This window comes from Mytilus galloprovincialis, chromosome 9 (assembly GCF_965363235.1).
Source record: "Mytilus galloprovincialis chromosome 9, xbMytGall1.hap1.1, whole genome shotgun sequence".
NCBI lineage: Eukaryota > Metazoa > Mollusca > Bivalvia > Mytilida > Mytilidae > Mytilus > Mytilus galloprovincialis.
This window is the reverse complement of record NC_134846.1, coordinates 11,859,470-11,881,688: the sequence shown is the minus strand read 5'-3', so window position 1 is coordinate 11,881,688 and position 22,219 is coordinate 11,859,470. Positions and strand designations below refer to the sequence as shown.

General features: G+C 30.7%; 1 protein-coding gene across 3 annotated transcripts in view; it reads left to right on the top strand.

Moving 5' to 3' along the window:
• Positions 1 to 14,941, top strand: part of LOC143044410 (BAI1-associated protein 3-like) — a 123,907-nt gene extending 108,966 nt beyond the window's left edge. For 2 of the 3 annotated variants that reach the window (XM_076216418.1, XM_076216417.1), the window contains exons 18-33: positions 977 to 1,012; positions 2,359 to 2,522; positions 3,360 to 3,486; positions 4,076 to 4,144; positions 4,638 to 4,712; positions 5,070 to 5,171; positions 5,461 to 5,661; positions 6,737 to 6,805; positions 9,332 to 9,478; positions 9,849 to 9,962; positions 10,920 to 11,003; positions 11,670 to 11,751; positions 12,492 to 12,530; positions 12,897 to 13,020; positions 13,578 to 13,780; positions 14,298 to 14,941. In XM_076216418.1, coding sequence (XP_076072533.1) covers positions 977 to 1,012; positions 2,359 to 2,522; positions 3,360 to 3,486; positions 4,076 to 4,144; positions 4,638 to 4,712; positions 5,070 to 5,171; positions 5,461 to 5,661; positions 6,737 to 6,805; positions 9,332 to 9,478; positions 9,849 to 9,962; positions 10,920 to 11,003; positions 11,670 to 11,751; positions 12,492 to 12,530; positions 12,897 to 13,020; positions 13,578 to 13,780; positions 14,298 to 14,401 — 1,740 coding nt within the window. In that variant the 3' untranslated portion in view covers positions 14,402 to 14,941. The remainder of the gene's footprint in view (positions 1 to 976; positions 1,013 to 2,358; positions 2,523 to 3,359; positions 3,487 to 4,075; positions 4,145 to 4,637; positions 4,713 to 5,069; positions 5,172 to 5,460; positions 5,662 to 6,736; positions 6,806 to 9,331; positions 9,479 to 9,848; positions 9,963 to 10,919; positions 11,004 to 11,669; positions 11,752 to 12,491; positions 12,531 to 12,896; positions 13,021 to 13,577; positions 13,781 to 14,297) is intronic. The other variant, XM_076216419.1, reaches the window with a different exon arrangement.
• Positions 14,942 to 22,219: the final 7,278 nt, after the last annotated feature.

The window sequence follows — 22,219 nt, the reverse complement described above, 5'->3', positions numbered from 1 at the left end:
ACTGTAATTGATTTCCATTTTGACCATCAAAAGTTTAAACAAAAGCAGTATGACATTTTAATAATAATCGCAAAATGAAGACAAATTTTAATCAAGGCTTTGTTTATGAACTTGTCATTAACGTATATGCAAAAGAAAATACTTGAATACTACTTCGCGACTTTTATTTTTCCTGTTAGAATAAGCGTTACTCAACACTTAATAAACAAAACAACGTTACTGTTCTAAATTTTCAAAGCATTTTGATGCCTAATTTTAGTATAGGACTTTTAAAATGTGTGTAGACAAAACTTTGATTTGTTTTTTTTTCAGTTTAAGTTATTAATGCATGATCATTCGATAAATCTGTATGAATATAAATATAATGTACATGTATACAGTAGATTCATTTATTTTCGTGTGTACCAATTTTGTTTGGATTGAGAAAAACTTGTATTTTCCTTGATATTTGATTTCTTAGTTTTCCCAATGTCTGCATACAACCTTATAGAACATTTGTACTGTGTTGAACATTTAAACTAATGATTTATCTGTACTGACGAAATCCACGAAAATTTGTACCCACGAAAAATAATGAATCCACAGTATAAGTCACACATGCTTCATACTTTTGTTAATATACTTATTTGCATTCTGTCATACCTTATCATTTCATGTAGAGAATAACTTTTAGCTTAAGTATCATCCCATATATATCAATTCACTCCATTACAATGGATGAAACACTATGATGCAGTGTTTTCTTACCAGATTGGGGATTCGTGTTTACCTCATAGTGTAATGTTGTACAACAATAATGACAAATAAGGATAATTGCAGTTGTACTTGTCGTTCTAACAGTTTTATGAATAATAGGAGAAACAAATAATATGAGCTATTTTGTATCAACAAAATTACAATTGTCATCATCATATCTATTGTGTATTAGAGATCATTCTATTTCCCTTCCATACTGAATTGACTTGTTCAATTTCAGCTCGCTATTGATATGCATGACATTCTACATCAGGAGGTATTTATTACTTCTGCACAATTTTAGAAGAATTCAACGATTGTATATTTATATCTCTTGCATTTCTCCCTTTTTATTATGTCCTAATTTATGAAATTATTAAAAGATGGATTTTTCCTGCTTTTTTTGTACGATGACCGAAAAAATCATAGAAAAAAATTCTTTAAGACAAATTTTCATTTGATTAATTTTGTTAAATTTTTTGAAAAATTACCCTTATTGTGCGTTATTTTTTCCAATTAAAAAATGCATATCAATGATTAAGAAAATACCTTTTGTTTTAATATGATTTTTATTCATTTTAATCAAAGTTTCATTGCATGGTAAATTATTAAGTTTTAACATGTTTAAGTCAAACTCAAAGTTCCCTTCCCTATTTGACACTTTCTTCCTTATATCTTATTTGAATCTACACAGTGCACACACACTCCAACTGTCTTTTATCCTTGATATTTATCCATAATGGAAACCAAACGGAAACGTTTCAAGTATTATCCATTATGCATAAATGCTAGATACGTAGATATGTTACTACTCTTACAGCACTTAATACTCCAATAAAAGAACCATAAACAAAATATAGCTTTGCATGTAAATACACATTTATAATTAAAAAGTTAAGTTCTTATTTGTATATATGAACTAAATGCGCGCTTTGCAAGCAATTTTTACAAGTTTTAATGTAATTAGCTTTAACCTAGGCATGTTTGCTGCAATAATTTGAATTGGCAAGTAACATTCGTATGATTATATAGTGCTGTGTATGCTAGGCCAGGGTAAGCGGTATATGTTTCTCAAAATCCCTCACTTTCCGGAATCATTTATGATGACTGGAAGCTTTCTGGAAGTCACTTATCTGATCTTTATATTAAATTAACACGACCATGTACCCAACAAAATTAAGAAATTACCTAATCATAATTATTTTTGTCAATATTGAATATCAAAGATTGGATTTATTTTAAATAGAGCTTCTTAATTGTTGGTACCATTGATTTATACTAAAAAAAACATTTCAGAATTTTTTAGTCAGAATTGTACTTTTGGTAAAACTACTCAATGTTTGAATTGGTTCTTTTCTTCCATATTTTTTCATGATTGTGGTCGAAATATGTGTTATAATACAAGTATATCAATAGACAACTAATTGAATTTGCTCTTCCGAAACGATTTTCTTGTTCAGGCAGCATGTATATATATTTATCTAAGTTCGAAAAATAGAAATTCACCAAATTGGCAGAAACACCCTATAAAAAGTAAGGGTCTATAATGGATGAGAATTAAATTTAGATTTCTTATGTTAATTTGTTCAATACAATAATTATGATATTCACTAAAACTTGCAGTTGGACGTAGAATTCCACAAAACTGTTCAGCAGACTATCAGAAAGCCTGACAGCACTATTAGGACAGAAATTCAAGAATCAAAAGGCAATATTGGAACCGGACTGTTTGAGCTTTACCTAGCATTACAGGAATTTTCAAGCTTTAGAGATAAACTAGTAATGGGGTATGCATCTTGTGACAAAAAAATAATATTAAGTCTTACAAAGAAATCTACTCTTGATTCATAAGTAAAAGATATTCGAATGAATTAAGCAAAATCTAATGTTTTGAGAACATTTGATTACGACAACCTCACCGTAAATAACAGGATTCGAGTTTATGTTACCTTTAAAACATTTGAAGGTCAATAAGTACACCTTAATAACATGCTAACGTTTTGTTTTTCACTTGTCCTGCTCTCCCTTGTATTATATGTTTATTATAGTGGTGAATTATCAAAACAAAGACTAACAAATTTAAAGAGCATTATTAAGTCAGAACAATTGACGATGTGCCGTTCACATGACACACGTTTCTTGAACAACTTGTATATACGGCACTAGTAGGCTCTTATGACATATAATGTACTTGCCTTACTAACGCTTAATTTTGAATATCCACCCTTTCTTTTTTTATTAGTGTCAATACAAGAGAAAACTCGAAATGATACCAGACTTTTAATTCAAAGAGGCAGACAAGCGTTTCGTCTACATAGATTATTCAGTTGAACTTACCTGAATACAGTTGAAAAGTGCATTGATTCAAACTTATTTATTTCTGTACATTTAAATACCTGCGGTAAACATGTTAATTTTCGTTCCCATGAAACTTAATATGTTTAATTTAATTATGGTTTTTGACGAGGTAACAGATTGATCCATTGCCAATATCGTAATCCTTAAAATGTTCAAAACCTTATTTTATTAATTCAATTGACTCAATAAAAATAAATATATTCATGCTCAGAAATAAACCTCTTTCGCTTCAAACAATATTACCTGACATATTTTTTTTTCTATAGGGAGAGAAAACAAAAACTACATATTGTTCAGTATTATCAGTGGTTCCGATTCGCAGTCCAGAAATGGTTAGATATCGCGAAAACCAAAGCCAAGCAAAGAATTCATAGAGCTGTTCAGTTAGACAAGGTCGGTTCTATAACCTTGAAAACCATGTTATATCTCAGGACGAACACACATTAAACATTGACAGATAAGTAGGAGTTTTGGCTAGCAAAACAATCAATCTCAACCCATCATTGTTTTTTTAAAAGTCCTGCACCAGGTCAGGCAGTTGTTTGTTATCAAATAGTTCTATGTATATTAACGTTTGTTTTTGGTGCATTTCAGTGTTGTTTTCCTCTTAAAGTTGATATGGTTTCCTCAGTTTTAGTTTGTAACCCGGATTTTTTTATCACAATCGATTTATAACTTTTGAACAGCGGTATACTATTGTTGCCTTTATTTATACTTGGTTGATAATGTCATATATGTTTGAGTGTGATTGGATAATTATATTCCTATAATTATAAGTATGACAATCTACAATATGCAAGTTCGATGTAACATAATAGAATCTCAACACATGGAATTCAATTCAATTCAACATTCACTTATTCTCTGTTGTACACTATATAATTGTTTACATTTGTGTATACTCATGTATTGCGTACAAAAATAAGATATGTATGCATTCATGTTTATATGTATATCTGTATGTTTTATATCTATTTTGCAGGTTGTAGATGTTAAATCTGGTGTGAAGTATAGTACGTCATCAGTTGATGTAGTCTGCTGTTTTTCTCAGGTATGTGTTATAATCTGCCTCCCCCCTTTTTTTTGCTTTATCAAAATATGACTATGTAACTATCAAACAGCAATATTCTACTGTTCCTTTTTATTTCATTAAAAGACACATTTGGGAGTCTGAAATGCTTTGTTTTTGTAATATTTTTAAATGTAAAAAGTGGACTTTTTCCTGTGTTAATCATGATCCTTCCTCCTTTCTTCGACTATGAAATCATCGAATGTGTACGTACGGTGATCAACATGACGGGTACCACGGGAGCAGGATTGAATAACTGTCACGAGATCAACCTTAGTATTTGGTTGCATTCATGTTGCTCAATCTTCAGTTTTGTGAACTTGTTTTCGTCTTTTGTCTTTTTTAATAGCACAAGTAGCACACAAGCTACGTTGTGTAAATTTTATTACAATTAATCTGTTTAAGCTTTACGCAATTTCCTACATCTTAAATACTTGGTATCATTGTACATAGCATGTTTTTTTTCGTTTTTCAGATTACAGAGTTTTGGAAACAGTTGAAATGGCCAGACTTAGTCGATGCATTTCCTTTAGTTCAACAAATCATCAAAGTAAGTGTGCTCATACTCTTTTTCTGTTTGCCTTGTGCTAAGTATTATATTTCGCATAAAGAACTTATAAAATATAATATGATAATTCAGTACTAGACGTTAGTATCAAGATATTCATACTCATTTTGTTTTGGTTCGAATTATCTTTCTCGTTGCTTTTAATTTGTTTCTCTCACTTTCTGTTAACTTAACTTCGAATTAGATTTTCTCTTTTGAATACTGTTTTCGTATCGACTTCATGTTTTAGGACTTGTTTGTTCTCTATGAACAAATATATTTTATTTAAGAAAAGTTAAATAAAATTCTCCTAAAGTTTCGTCAGTTATATTTGATACGCATGTGTTTTTATATTTGTAGGATATCTGTGATGGAGCTGTGTTGTACGCCGACCTCATTCATCAAAAACTGATAGCAGAAGGTTACTACGACGATGAAGGCCAATTTGATATTTCAGAACCCGTATGTAATATATAAAAATAAATCGACAATTTATATATGACTTACTGTTGCTATTCAAAATATCATTTTATTATTGAAATAAGTTGCAATATTTCCTTAATTTATTTCTTAACGAAGGATCATTTAAAAGGAAAAAATTGAAACATAATTTGCATGTTTACCAGACATTTTCAATAAATGACTGATTGCATAAGTGGTAAGAAACACGTTATTTAATATAGCTGCATTTGTGAAATGATTATAATGGATGATGACTTTATAAAGCAATACATGTTTGTTTTTTTTACAGTTATGTATAACTATCAACAACGTAGAACATGTGAGGAAAGCATTGAAACCATTACCGGACACTCTACAGTTTGATAGACTACAATCAGAACTAGACAAAAGTAACGTCAGAATTCAGACTAATTTGTACACAATGATAAAAGAGTCTGATAGTAATATGTCAAAAAAGATAAAAACTGTGGTTGACAGAGTAGCTGATAAGGTAAATATTTATGAACAAATTTTAACTTCTACATTTATATTTTATAACGGAAACAACATTTATACCACTATTTCTACTGTTTTACATCTAATTTAGTGATTATGATTATAACACAATGTTGACTGCTGTACCTCTGTTTTGACATTTTCACCTATTATGTCTGATTGTTTTGTTCACAGCTCGTTGTCAATATAAGGAATTTGATGAGACTGTTATACAAGTTAGAGGCTAAGCTAGCTTTAAAACCAGGTTAAATCCACCATTTCGGACATAAGAAAATGCCTGTAACAAGTCAAGAATAAGACGGTTGTTATTCATTAGTTTGATGTGTTTGCTATTTGATAAGTGACTTTCCTTTTGAATTTTTCTCGGAGTTTCGTATTTTTGTGATTTTACTTTTTACATTAATCGTTTCATTTGGTATATTTGATACCCAGAGCGTTATAATCGTAACAGTATAACCATATTTGACATTTTAGAGAATTAGTAGTGAATCATTCTTAAAATACTAGATGAAAACTTCTTTATCTATATCGATTTCGACTAAGCTAGAGTCGACTAAATTTACATCTTTGCATGAAACAAATCAACATACTTTATCGTTTGAGGCATAATTACATGTATTTTTGTGTTTCTGATAATTAAATTGAGTAAGTCTCATTTTAAAATATTGTTATTAATATAAATTTATGAGCAAAGGCCTTCCAAAAGGGAAAGTTTAATTGCTACATGATTACTCATTCAAATATATCAATACGGATATTTTATTATAAACAAAGTTAAATAACAGGACACGTGATTACAACATGTTGATGACGTCATAGATAAATCACAATCTACACTTATGAATTGTTGAGCCCAAAGAATGTCGTTCATGTCTTTATTAAAAGAAATTACCATAAGTTTTTAAATATTCAGAAATATAACCATTTTTGACATTTTAGCAACTTAAAAGTGAATCATTCTTAAAATACTAGCTGATTATCTTCTCTATCTATATTGTATGCATTAAATACTTATTCAGTGATTATACAATAACAACACATTAAAACACATAAGTATGATGCTCTTGTAGATGAGACCAGATATAAAGAAAGATGTGTTTCACTTAAACTGGGCCCCAGAAACAGTTCCAGCGGAAGATGTACGTATGATAATTTCAAGATACTAAAGAGCGTACTCTATTTCTTTACTTTTCTGTGATTAATTCAGTAGTTTGAATTGCTTAGAGAAAAAAATAATCGTTTAGTACAAATCCAAAGGACCGTCGTTTTGATATTTAATGTGCACACCTATAGTTCGAAATGAACTTTCACAAGTTTCCTCTCTTTTTGATAATTGAAAATCAATGTACCATGCAACCTTGTAGAATTTCATTAAAGAAAAGTATAAAATTAACCATATATTCATGAGGGAGGAGCAAAAGACAATTAAGAAATATATAGTCAAACTCATAGATCGAAAATAAACTGACAACGCCATGGCTTAAAAAAAAAAGACAAACAGATCAATAATAGTACACAAGACACAAAATTGAAAACTAAAGACTAAACAACACGAACCCCAGCAAAAACTGGGGGTGATCTCAGGTGCTCCGGAAGGGTAAGCAGATCCTGCCCCACATGTGGCAAATACGTTTTTAAATTTGTCTGAAAAGTAATAGAATGATTTAACTTATGTATTCCAAATGATAGTACAAAATCTATTAAAAAAAAACATGGATCAAAATCAGACATGCATTTAAAAGTTGCTGATTGTTTAATTTTTGTCATATGTGAAGTAACTGAATCAAAAATATCACCGATTGTTTCCATACATGAGCCAAAAAGGGATAAGACATGTTGGTCAACCCTGCTCACCCTTTCTCAGCACCTGAGATCAACCTCTGTTTTGGGATGGGGTTCGTGTTGCTCTGTTTTCAGTTTTTATGTTGTGTTTTTATAATTTTGTTTGTCTTAAGGCCACACCAATTTAATTTATTGTTATACGGATTTTTGGACTCTTAAATTTGGGGCGAGCGAGCGATTTGAAAATTTTAATAAAAAAATATTTAATTTGCAAATTTTTGAGGCGAAGCTTGAAAAGTAAAGGCGAGCGATTATAATTTTTTTTTGTAAACATAAAATAGTAAGTTTTGACAATATTAAAGCTTGATTTATCACTTGTACTTTGACATTTCTTTAATCATGTTAATTTCTGAAGTATTTTTTCCCTGTTCACCAAGAAATAATTAAATCTGGTCTATGTATGTGTGACTGACAATGAGACAATTCTCCATCCAAGTCATAATCAGTTTGGGGACAACCCCTTTATGTTATAAATATCCCTTTTACATGTTTTATGAGGGATCAATATAAGTTATAATAGATTTGTTTGTACAAAAGGGCTCATATTTTCTCAAAGAACTATATATCTATCTGGTATTAAATGGTCAAAACATGTCCAAGAATTTTGTAATATTCTGTTAACACATTTACTTTAACAGTTTAATATTATTCAAAATAAGTGGACCCCTCTTTTAGAAAAAGTTGTTTAAAATATGATGTAACTCTTCTCTTTTTGAGTAAAAAATTCTAAGTTTTCAAAGGTTTTGTATAGAAGAACTATACAAATTCTTGGTATTTCTATTTTCTTTTCTACATCAGTAAAATGACCCCTTGTCTGAGGGAGGGTTGTTCTCAACCTGATAATATAAACAAACACAGGTCAAAGTACGGCCTTTTACACAGGGCTTTGATACAGACCAAACAGCAGGCTATAAAGGATCCCAAAATTATTAGCGTACACAATTCGAACAGGAAACCAACGATCTAATTTATATATCATGTATATCCAAACGGGAAAATACCAATAAACAACATCAACAAACGATAACTGCTGAACGACAGGCCCCTCAATCAATCAGGACAGGTGAATAAACATGCAGCGGCTATGGATAGTTTTGTTTTGCCAGCATACAATATAACTGCAGTTGAAGGCAAATCCTTCAGAAGTTCTTTGTACTTTATTCTAACAACGAATATTTAGGGTAGGGAATATAAGTAAGGGGGAAAGTAACCAATATTTTGTTCTTTACAGGTTTTCGCTGTTATAAATTTATATCGGAGCAGTCCCGCTTTGGATAAATAGGTTTTATGCTGAAACAAATATTCTCACAGATATTTACAAAGTGTGGTGGGGTGCTTTTATGTTTAAAATCGTTATATACAGGTTAGACTGTGATTTTAAAAACAAATGTTGATATCTTTTTATAATATTTACAAAAAAAAACGGTGCGGGAAATGGACATGATTACATTTCCGGATGCGGGAAGCGGGAATATAAAAAAAATAAAAAAATTCTGTTTTGAAAAAAATAGGTGCGGGCGGGTCCGTCGAACAAGGAATCAAATTGGTGTGGCCTAACATATAGATTTTCATTATCTACGGTTTGTCTTTGAGTTATGAGTTTTATAATTTTATTATCACGAGCCTCACTGCTATAATAAGAATCACATAATTACAAGATTACGTTTACATGTATGTGTACAGTTTATGTCGCTTTAATGTTTTCATTTGTTTTATTACTATTTTTAAAAAAATATTTTGGCTAGTTAATATTTTTTATGATAAAAATATGTACTCATTATTTTAATAGATGTACTGTCATTTTCTTTTTTTTCTACATACAGGCAGTTGGTGATCTCATGACATATTTAGACAATAATTTGTTGACACTCAATAGCAATCTTCTTAAAAGTAATTTTGATAGAATACTGCAATCCATTTGGGAGGAGTTATTGGAAGAATTTAAGGAGGTTATAGAAACAGAAGAGCCGGTGAGATTAATAATATAAAACACAAAGGTTTAAACTGATCATCATCTACTTTTCGATGTATGTTTCAATGTGAAAACATATCATTATTACTTTTGCAGACATTCTTAATTTGCAGCTTGCATATTGAATAACAAAGTCTGCAACTAGTATGATAACGTTGAAGATACCAACTCTGGATTTTACTTTTTGACTTGTTTTTTTTAATGATATACAAGCAGATTGCATAAATTTCAAATTTTCATAGCTTACAATTCAACATATGATAATTAAAATCATTTTGTATTGAAATAACTGCATTCATTTTTCGTCCCCCTTAAATTCACAACTTACTATGTAAAGGTTTCCAGCAGATTCTTCTTTAAAATTTCAGAGACAAACTTTATTTTACAAAAGAATGTATGAAGCTTTAGGCTTACTGGTAGACTTTTTTAATGCAAACGAAAAAGGCTTGACAATGGCAGAACTTCAAAGTAAAGAATTCAAGGTAGACATTAATATATTTTATCATTTGTCTTTTTTTAACATTGTTTACCTCAGCATATTTACTATTGAGAATATTCTTTATCCATACTCAAAATGTACAAATGCTTACCCTATGACAAATAAAATAACATAACAATGATTGTTTTAAAATAAATCTATTACTATTGATAAAGAACTAAAATTCTAATGCAACAACTTTTGTAACGATCATTTTGATTGGATAACATCACTTATTTACATGGCATCAATTGACAATTAATGCTATGGAACGAACGCGCAAGCGCAGACGGCATATGATAGATTTAAAATACATGCTTTAACGATGTTTTATGTCAGTTTAATTAGAACGGAGATAACAATATTGTATTTTAAGCTCCGACGGCATCAATTAGGGATTTGATGGTCGGAAATCCCAGTTTACTGTCTCCGTTAACGCGTCGCCAGTAAACTTAATTTGCGACCATTTGATCCTCAATTGAGGCCGTCGGAGCTTAAAATACAATACAGTTATCTCCTAAGTGATCTACAACATACCATGTCATACGATTCAAAATTATCATTAAGTACGAAGTAAAAAAGGTTAGTATACGTGAAATTAAGGGTACGTATCTGACATTATTCTTGGGGAGACAATTTATCTGCGTCTTTTATTATCATGCAGTGATTGGATATACTTGTTCTGCAGAAAATTAAAGCATGATATTCATTTTAACCGGTAGTGATACATGTAATGTGCAACGAGATAAATAATTACAGAAGACTTTTGACATTCTTTGTTAAAGACATTAAAACATATAAAGGTTTTGTATTGGCAGACATACACTTAAAGCAAATCAGACTGTGCTTTCATAAATCTCATCAAAAATGACTATCAAAAAATGCTAAAAAAAAAATCTCAAAGAAAGCAACCATGTTCTGCATTTGTACAAGTATTATTTTCATACATAATCATTTTCAGGATCTTAAAAATAGACTATCGTTATACAAAATGGATACATTTGCTTTGATGGAGAAGTTTTATGAAGAAAAACTTGAACAACAGGTAATCTTTAAATTCATTATAAAGTTTGAAAAAAAACTCGACAAAGTGTTTGGTCTATAGAGTCTCTCAACTAACAAACATGTTTAGAACAATGTTATTGTTCATAACATATTCATCTTTAATTCAGGAAATTATAAAATTCATATCATTAAATTTACATCTGCAAAGCAAACTTTTGTTCAATATATTTTTACTAAAACATGAAATGCATCAAAATTAATATAAAAAACACATCCTTTTTGTAAACTCACATGTGATGTGATGTGATCAGTTTGCTTGTTTCATGAAACAGCATTTGCAAAAGGACATTTGCTGGCAAATGGGATTTTGCAAACGAAACTTTCGAATGGCAACGATTGCACAACTCTATGAAGGTATGTAAGAGTCAACAATAGTTACGATATATACTACAATAGAATTGATTTGTTATAAATAAATAGTATAAGATTTAAAAAAAAACATATTTTGAAATATAATTTAACTTTGCACCCTTTGAATAAACAGACAATGAAAAGTTAAGGGGGCTACAAAGTAGTTAGGAAAAGATGACATAAAGGCACACATCCTTGATAAAAATGTATAATCAAGATGGTTCAGCGATTCACGCAGAATAATCTGTTAGAGAACAATGTTTGTATTACCTGATGTTTTTACCTTCTTTTATAGAAAAATACGACTTCGAAGGAATATGGTGAAATCAATGTAAGGGTCTGGTGTAAGCATGATACTCACTCTATATTTGTGGAAGGTAAGAAGTTATGCATTGTCATTCGTTTTTTTTTTTATCGACACCAAGACCTCAAGACAATACTGCTGTACTGGTCCTTTAGAGTACTTTATTTATTTGTTGAATCTGTATGTACGTACCTCGTTGTCAATATGATTAAAAGATTTACTCTTTGGACCATTTAAAATAACTGATATCTAGTATGTGTTATATTGATCAGCTATTTTATTATTAAGTCTATTTATTAAAACTAAGATTCTTGTGGTTTCGAGTGTATTAAATGGGTCTGGTATGCATTGATATCGTCATGATACGTATCAATAAATTACTTTCTGCAAAACAAGTACATGTACGAGACTCCCTTACGAGTCAGTGTCATATAATTTATTGTTCGTAGTCTGACTGAAATTGATGTGGTATAAACTTAAGCTAACATTTTGTTATATATATTTTATTTTAAAAAAATGGAATAAAACATATGACAATACAAACAATATAAAATTGCAGGAAAAAATCAATGTGGCAGCGCAGAATATACTATTGACTTAGTTTATCGTTTAGTTAATACAATTATCAAGATTTTTCAACATGTAATCATGTTACTGACACAAGGAATCAAAACATCTCATGTGTACAATGAAATTCATTTTTATTCCCGTTACTAAAAAGTATCGATATTGTGATAGCCCAATGTAAAATCTAAACATTAGCAGAATCGTCTTAATTGAAATTAAAGCGATCAAACATTTTATTTCTTTCAGTTATTGATGCTAAGAATCTTATCCCATTGGATGCTAATGGTAAGAAAAATATACATCATCAATTCAATTGAGTTTTAGAAATATGTTGGTATTTTATAGCCACATTTAAATGGCATGAGATAAGATAATATACATTAACTAAAAAGCCAGACTGTCTTATATCTCCATTTCTTATCATTTGATCTGTACCCATACAAGTACAACAACAATAATCCGTGTATGGCTTATATTGCTTTATTTACCCTTTGAACGCATGCGATTTTTATTGATATAACATACAAAAATTAAGACAGTATGTTTTCCTCAATATGTCAAAAGCAAAGTAAGTCTGAATTGTTTTTTTTTAATCTGACTCTGTTATGAAGTCGATTAATGTTTATTGGTAATTTTTATAAATTTTAACAGGTTTTAGTGATCCATATGTTGTTCTACAATTCTGTCCTGATCACGTATTTCCACATGTGCCTACTGAACAGACCAGAATAGTGAAGAAAACTTTGAATCCAGTGTTTGAAGAAACGTTTGAATTGTACGTATTTTCACTAAACTATAATTGAATAAGTAAATACAAAACATAATGAGGTAATAGTCACTAGTGAATTAGTTTTGTTTCAAACGGTCACTGTGATCTAAAAATCATCTGAAAAGTCTGAACAATAAATTATTTAGTCATGTTTAGTCTTTTTGTTAATTTCCAGTGTCATTCACACCAAAACATTCCGAACTTTTTATACAAAAATAAATCAGCGACTAAATAACACAACAACACAATCGACTTTTTAGATTACAAGACCAGCAAAAAACAGCAAACTTAAAAAAACATGCTACAAGTGATTGTCCGAGGGGTTGAGCTTTCTTTTTAAACGTACTTCATCTTAAATATTGTTTATCATGTTTATTGTAAAGTACTAACTTTTTATTTACCTTTGATTTTAATCAGCAACAGTATATTTCAGAATGCTTTTTTTTTAAGTTGCTGTTATTAAATATCATTGTCGTTTACCTCGAGTACTCTGACATTAGGGTCTTTCATCAATCATTCTGTCAGTTATTCAATGAATTACTTTATGTCCTACATCATTACAGTTCAATTACACCTGAGCAGTGTAAGAGAAGAGGAGCTGTTCTAGTGTTAACTGTCATGGATCATGATTACGTATTCCAAAATGACTTTGCTGGTGAAGTTTACATTCAACTGTGTGACATTCCAGGCATAAATGGCGAAGATGTTTCCGGTTATGAGTCAATCAGTTTTATGACGAAACCACTAATTCACCCAAAACCAAAAGGTTTGTTATCTTTTGATCATATGTTTTTGCGAACAGTTCCATCTTATTTTGTTGCCATGTTATTTTAAATGTACGTGATAAAAAATTAAGACCAAATATAGCCTTGGTCTTATTAACCTATCAATAAATCATCACTAAATGAACTTTTGAGCATTGGTATTCGAAAAACGATGTTATATTAATAGAAGATTCGCATTGATATTAACAATTACAACTATATCAATTTGACTGTGAGTTGCATAACTAATTCACCATATCCCCTCTTCTTTTTATTTACATATACTTTTTTTACATAGTCCCTTTAAGACTCCTTAAGACTCATCAGATGGATACACATAAAACAAAACATGTAACAAAAAAACAGAGTGAAGGAGGACGGGTACAGATCTGAGAGTACTCGCGGTTACTGACATTTCGTTCAAAGCCAATAACAACTTATACAAAAAGATCGTTCATCTTAGACTCAACTATCATAATGTCTATAAACTATGAATGTTTTATTCTTTAAAATTCACAGGTATAAGTGCTTTAGATGTTTTAGCTAAACGTTTGTGGGATGAAGATGCTGTTGCGTTTGTAAAAAGGAGAACAAAGCTCGAATCACAGTCTCAATCCGGATGAAATGAAGGTTTAAACTTATTGTGTGAAATATTCAAGGATAACTGTGTCAATAAAAAGAAAAAGAATTACAAGCATCACAGTTTGACACATGAAAGACATGGATTTTTATAAAGAATGAAGATATACTGATACACAAAATGTTATACAAGTTGTATTTTTGAATCATATTTTACGTTAGCACTCATTTCCTTACGTGTTTTGTTATGCAACAAAAAGTCTAACGTATTTAATGATCATGGATTCTATATTGACGTTAATTGTGCTCTCCAAAAAATAGTCTTTGAATTATTAGATGTTTAGTTGTGGTAACGTATATGTATAATTGATCTGTGCATATAGTTTTCAGTTATAATCTATATATTGTTTATTTACCACCATCACAATTTCAACAAAACTGTCACAATATACAGAAAATATACTACACAAATGTGTGTGTACACATCATTTTTTCAATAAATGTTTGTATGTATTTTTTTTAATTGATAAATGATATTTTACTTTTTCAGTATGTAAGCGATTCGTAATAAAACACTTTTCATCAATAAATCGTCTGCTTTGTTTTGAATTGGGAAACTATAATGGGGAAATTCTATCTATAAGTAGTTTACTGTTGTTTAAGTTTCATCAATCCATGTATATATATTTATATATTGAACAGTGTATAAAGCAAAATCTAAGAATACTGTTTGAAGTCCAACAGGCCCGAGACTGATGCATCAACAGTGTAAGCGTCTCCTACTTTGCATTACTATCCATGCAAGTACAATGTATGCGTTGAAAAAGATGACAATATAGAAAAATACACTTTTGGTGTTTCATTTCCAATAACTATTCTTGTACCTTAGTGTATAAGGCTGCAGAAATAAGTCTCTTGTGAGTTGAGGCAGACACATCGAATCGTTCAACAAAATTAGTGATGGTGACATTTAAACTCTATATCAGTAGGTATTCACCCCACCTCTTAATTGAGATATAGATATAGATATTAAGAAATAGCAAGTTAACAAATCAAAAAATGAGATCACCATGTGTAATGCCCAATATCGCTGAGAAGGTCAAGATATAGAGCAAATATAAAAGCCAAAATTATTTAGATATCAAATTATGTGTATTTGATGTTGGAATCAGTGTGTTTTTTCTGCAAAGGAATATTTGTCAATCTCTAAAACAAGGACGTTTTTCTACGAGCCAATTACTGGAGAACAAGATCTGTTTAATGAGACAATGTTGATAGCTTGGTTGTAAAAACTTGAATATGATTTGTGAAATTATCCAATAGGTGTTCTATAAAAGGAGTTGTGTAATGTTCTATTTCCAGTATAAAGATTTTAATTTTAACATCAATAGAGAAAATGACTGATTCGTTATTTTCTAAAATCTCCCCTTTCGTAAATGATGTAATGGTACATGTTTCACTCCCAGTGTTGCAGTGAATTGCAAGTTATTTAGTTAAACACTTCGATGAGTGTTTCTTTCATAAGAAAACAAATTCTTTAGTTTTGTCAACAGAAAATAGTCAATATAATTGTATGAAATCAACAAAGATAAAGGATTAACATTTTACCAGCAGAGAATTATGCATACATTTACTGTTACATGGTGATATATGTTTCCAGATCCCAACAATTCGATGTGTTAACACTTGTGGAAATTACAGTTGTAGAAGTGCAGTGATTATTGTAGATAACTTTCAATCTACGACGCATCATCGTGCTTGCAGGCTAAAAATGTCATCCTACTACAAAAAGTTTAACCACAAAAATACTGAACTCTGAGGAAAATTAAAAAGTCCGTAATCGAATGGCAAAATCAAAAGCTCAAACACATAAAACGAATGGAGAACAACTGTCATATTCCTGACTCGGTACAGGCATTTTCTTATGTAGAAAATGGTGGACTGAACCTTGTTTTGTAGCTAGCTAAACCCCACGTGTATGACAACAATGTGTAAAGAAAACGAACCGACATAATAGGTATAAATGTCAATAATACAGCAGTCGAAATTGTGCTATTATCCTAATCACTAAATAAAAAAAGAAAGCCTACAAACATGTAACAAAGAAGCACAAAATGACATGCAGGCTAAGTATAAAGTACAAATTAAAGTCAAGAATAAACAAATTACCCATAGTACAATGACACTATGACGGGATGTATAAGTACAGAGCCACGCCATATATGTAACTAAAAAACATAAAAAGGCATATAGACCAAGCACATAGCAAAAATGAAAGATGATCAACAAACAAGTTTGGAAAGTAACACAAAAAGGCATATAGACAAAGCAAATCAGCAAAATGAAAGACAAGAATACCAGAATATCATACACAATAATGACAGAATGGTCTTGATTATGACGTAACCGATGAGCAAATGAACGGATGTCAGCGAAACAATTTCTAAAACATGAACATTGTATAGATTGGCTTTATTCTATATACTACAGTCGATAAAGTTCTACGGAATAATACTAAATTGCTTTAAAATAGATATTAAGTATTTAGCAATTTCCGTGTCATCTTATTCAGCTTTTTTGAAAATATAAAAAAAGAGACTGGCACAGGTTTGTATGACAATATTTGCCTTCATAAAAGTAATTGTAAATTTAATAATTCCAATAAATTGTTTGTTTAAACTATCTTCTTCCGGTTCCGATAAACATGATTTGCTCACCTGGCATATGTGATAAAGAGAGTTCGAATTATAAAATTATTCTTTTACACTACCATCACTTTAATCATTACTCTACTAAACCTATTACTTTAGTAATTAGAGTGATGTATTGTCCGCAAATTAAACGATAAATGTAGTAGTACATGTTAAACAGTATTAAAACATTTGACTTTTCAACTCTTTACACAAGTATTCCACATTCCAAACTAAAAGACAAATTAAAAGAGTTGGTATTACTTTGCTTCATAAAAAAGAATGGCCAACGTAGATACAAGTATCTTGTCTTAGGGAGGGATAAATCATACTTTGTAAAGAATCACTCTGATTCAAACAAAAAATTCTCTGAAACCGATATTATCAAGATGCTTGATTTCTAGATTGACAACATATTTGTAACGTTCGGAGGACGTGTTTTTCAACAGACTGTCGGCATCCCAATGGGAACAAACTGTGCCCCTCTACTTGCCGACTTGTTTCTTTATTATTATGAGGCTGACTTCATGCAGGAACTTCTTAGGAAGAAAGATAAGAAGTTAGCAATATCTTTTAACTCTACTTTCCGCTATATAGATGACGTTCTTTCACTAAACAATTCAAAAGTTGGTGACTATGTGGAACGCATCTATTCCATCGAATTGGAGATAAAGGATACTACAGATACAGTTAAGTCGGCTTCATATCTTGACTTACATCTAGAAATTGACAATGAGGGTTGGTTGAAAACAAAACTTTACGACAAAATAGATGATTTCAGCTTTCCAATTGTGAACTTTCCATTTCTGAGTAGCAACATTCCAGCAGCACCTGCATACGGGGTATATATCTCCAATTGAAACGATATTTCCGTGCTTGCATTTCCTATCATGATTTTCTTGATAGAGGGTCACTGCTCACAGGGAAGCTATTAAACCAAGAGTTCCAAATGGTGAAGTTGAAATCATCCCTTCGTAAATTTTACGGACGCCATCACGAGTTGGTTGACCGTTATAGAATAACCGTTTCACAAATGATATCGGATATGTTCCTTACGTCGTAACTACAATCCCCTTCCCTTTCATGTATGTGACCTACCGAATTGGACTTTTTACCGGATTTGTAATTACATAAGCAACACGATGGGTGCCATATGTGGAGCAGGATCTGCTTCCCTTTCCGGATCACCTTAGATCACCCCTAGTTTTTGGTGGGGTTCGTGTTGTTTATTCTTTAGTTTTCTATGTTGTGTCATGTGTACTATTATTTTTCTGTTTGTCTTTTTCATTTTTAGCCATGGCGTTGTCAGTTTGTTTTAGATTTATGAGTTTGACTGTCCCTTTGGTATCTTTGGTCCCTCTTTTGAAACGCCTTTTTAACAGCAGTTGACATAATGTTCATTGTTCGTGCACTGAGTGAGATGAGACATTTTATGCAACAGCTTACATATTCGAGTCTTCCAATGGATGTGGCATATGTGCTTATCAAATTATGATAGAAATGTGTCCATTTTTGGAAACGATGATCAATGTTAAAAAAAAATTCAGAGGAGAATATATTGAATTGCCCAGACCATGAATTGTCTTTGTCACCAGATAAAATTAATCGTAATTTTACACAAAATCTGCCATGTAATTTTTCTGCTGTGTTGTGCTAATGTCATATTCAAATTGTAGTTGAACATGTTGAAGTGAAAAAAAAAAAATTGGTTGATATTAAGTGGAAGTCTGTGTTTATGTGCCGAAGAAAAGCTATCACATATCAAGCAACGCTTTGCTCCAGGTGAGCATTACAAAGCTTAATACATAATTTACAATGCAGGTAACTAATCGTTATAGTCTTCGGATATAGTCTTCTTAAACAAGTCTCATTCTTCGCTGTCATTAAGAAGTATTCAACTATGACTTTTACATTATTATCACAAATGGAAAACTTTCTGATTTATTCAATCATTATAATGAAAGGTGAGTTTGTTTTAATTGATACTTTCAATATTTATAGTTTTGTCTAAATGTTATTGTATGAAGGTTGACATGGGTTTAGGTCTTGAAAATCAGTTTAATAACAAACGTTACTGCACGGTGACATTTACTTCACTATTTATTGGATGATGATTCAATTCCTAAATTTGTTTTTGACACTGAGAAACAAATGTTTGTTTCACCCTCAGCTGCCACTATATGTAATGCTAAAATTGAAAGACAAAAACGGTTTTCGACTTGTTGCCAAAAAAATAGTTTGTTTGTCGCCGAAGGGAAAACAAATATATAGCCCACCCTACCCCCCACGATCCCTTTCGAAAATCAAATGGTTGCTGCCTTAGTAGAGAAATTAAATTCTTATAATGCATAAATGTAAATGTTTAATACAACTTTAGTGTAGAATGCAAATGAAATAAGATTAATATTTTTATTTTTTCGTTTAATGTTCATTATCACATAATTTTATACTTTTTAATTTCTTATGATAAAAACAATTTCTATTTTTCAGGTGCCAAATTAACCAATGGTGTCACGATATGTACGTTGGCAAACAATGATCATCAGATATTAAATGTTGTTCCAGTCAACGAAACAAATCAAACATCTTTGATATTTTCAGTAAGATCGTGTTATGGCGTAAGGATTGCTTTTGTGAATAACCTAAGTAAAGTGTCTTTGGCAAACGGACCTGTATTTCGACCTGCATATTTTGTGTCTATAGCATACAGAACTGATATTATTCGCATCAGAACATGTTTAAAAGATGACGAAACCAACTGCTTCGATAATTCTGTAAGAATTAAAGCCCCAGATTTATTACACTGTACTGAGTTCAGATCGTTTTGGATTTCTTGGAAACAGGATATTACTCTAGGTAAAGGAAATGAAGTTAACAAACAGATTTTACTTACAAAACCATTGGATGAAACCATTGTTATCAATTTCATTGGACTGCGGACATTTTCTGGAAACAACGACACTTGGATTTTACTGTCAGGTAAGTTCGTTCGAAAAAAGACGAATCTGATATACACACAAATTTCAAATATAAAGTTCAGGCAGCATAACTATTGTTTGTGTTTTATTACAAGAAAACTAGGTAAAAAGAAATTTTAAAAAAGATCGTTTTTGTATTATAATTGATTGTGACGTATGATTGATTTTGTATTTGAAAGGAGCGAAATAAAGGGTGTTTTATGAAGAGATGCATCGTCACAAGCACCATATATCATTCCCGATTCGTGTGGTGTTCGTGTAATTATGTTCCTTTTTTTAAATGTTGCATTGTGTTCTGTTTTTTAGATAGCTTTTAATGCATGATCAGTATTTAACAATGTTTAATAATGCGAGAAATCTATGTAACAAAACATGCTCACATAGACCTTGCATTAGACGACTTTGAGAGTGTCAACATAATTATTAATTTATTTAAGGAATATTCTAAGTGGTAGTATAGACTCATTTGGGACTAGATTCCAATGTCTCCTCTCTTTTTTGGCTAGGTCTATATAATACTTTAACTGACATGACAATAATAGTCGGTTGAAGTCTTCATTTAAAGATGTGACCTACATTTTCCCATCGCAAACGTGCTAGTTATCTTAATGTAGCTAGATAATAATAATTAATTAATGCAAAATGTTACACTGCCTGCCAATATAATATTCATAGTTTTTTTTACTTTGAAAATTTCTTCGGTAATCAGTTCGTTTTTATGATAAACAGTATGCCCTTCTTTGACTTGTATGAGTATTGAAAGCACTTTGTTGTGTATATTCTAAGTATGTATGATGCAAATCGATTACAGTACTTTTGAGCTAACAATGATTTCGATATACTAGTAATTAACTATCCAGAAGTAAATGAGGTATGTAAGGTGCATTGTCTCAGACATGTAAAAAACAAAATGTAACTCGGAGTTCAGTATTTTTGTGATTTTAATTTTTAAACCTTTTTCGGAGGCATTACAAAACGAAGGGGTAAGCAGAGATGGGTCTCAATCAAACATGTCTGACCAAATCTATTGAAGATTTATCGCTAACAGTATAGAAATGAAATAATTAATGCAACGTAGTTTAAAATCAACATGAGCAATATCAAGAAGTTTAAATTTAACGACATGATTTGCTCAATAATTTAAGACAACCTTGGAAACGCAAAACCTTATATTCAAAATTTAACATTATGGTTTTAATCTTCTTTTTTTTTAGAAAAAAAAGGTAAAACATGTCAAAGTCCTCCAAAATTGCTTCATGTTTTTGATTTCATTAAACATTTATTGATATATATATTTATAGTATGTGAAATTTTCATAAAAACAACTTTGTCAAAATGTCGTTTTAATATAAAATTACAATTGAAGCATACATACTATGAACAACAAAATTATTTATTTTGTAAAAACATATTTCTGTATTCTATTACTGCATACCTTACTACAAATTATTTTTATTTACCTGCGTACATTATTTATTTGGTGGCATGTTGTCCAAAGTTACAGTTGTGGTTCTGATATTGTTTAACATCTCATATCTTACTTATTGATTTTTGTATTAACAGTGTATGATAGATCAAATTTATTCGTCCAGTGTATGTTCAATTGTTTGTGTTGATATATCTTTTGATTGAGTTATGCCATTTCAATTGATATTTTGTAATATGTATTTAGATGTTGTGATGTTACACTATTTTGTTCAGGTAAAGGTGGTGAAGGTTGCTACCTATTAACACGTTTAAACTCGCTGCATTTATTAACACCTGTCCTAGGTAAGGGACCTGATGTTCATTAGTTGTCGTTTGTTGATGTGATTCATAAATTTTTCTCGTTTTTCAGACCGTTGGTTTTTCTGTTTGAATGGTTTTACACTAGTCATGTTGGGGCTCTTTATAGCTTGCTGTTCTGTGTGAGCCGATGTTCAGTGTTGAAAATCATACTGTGACCTATAATAGTTTACTATTTCCTTATAAGAATCATTACTAGGTTAGCTAAAATTCTTCATACCTGTATCAATTTGATGGTTAGTAACATACAATTGATGCAGACTTGTGTGTATGATGACAAAAGTATTAAAACAAAAAAGTCTTTTAAACATGTTATTCTACATCAAATTGATACAGGTATTTGGAATTGTATCTAACCTAGTAATGATTCTAATGAGGAAAAAGTAATAAAATATCGTTGGTATTTGAA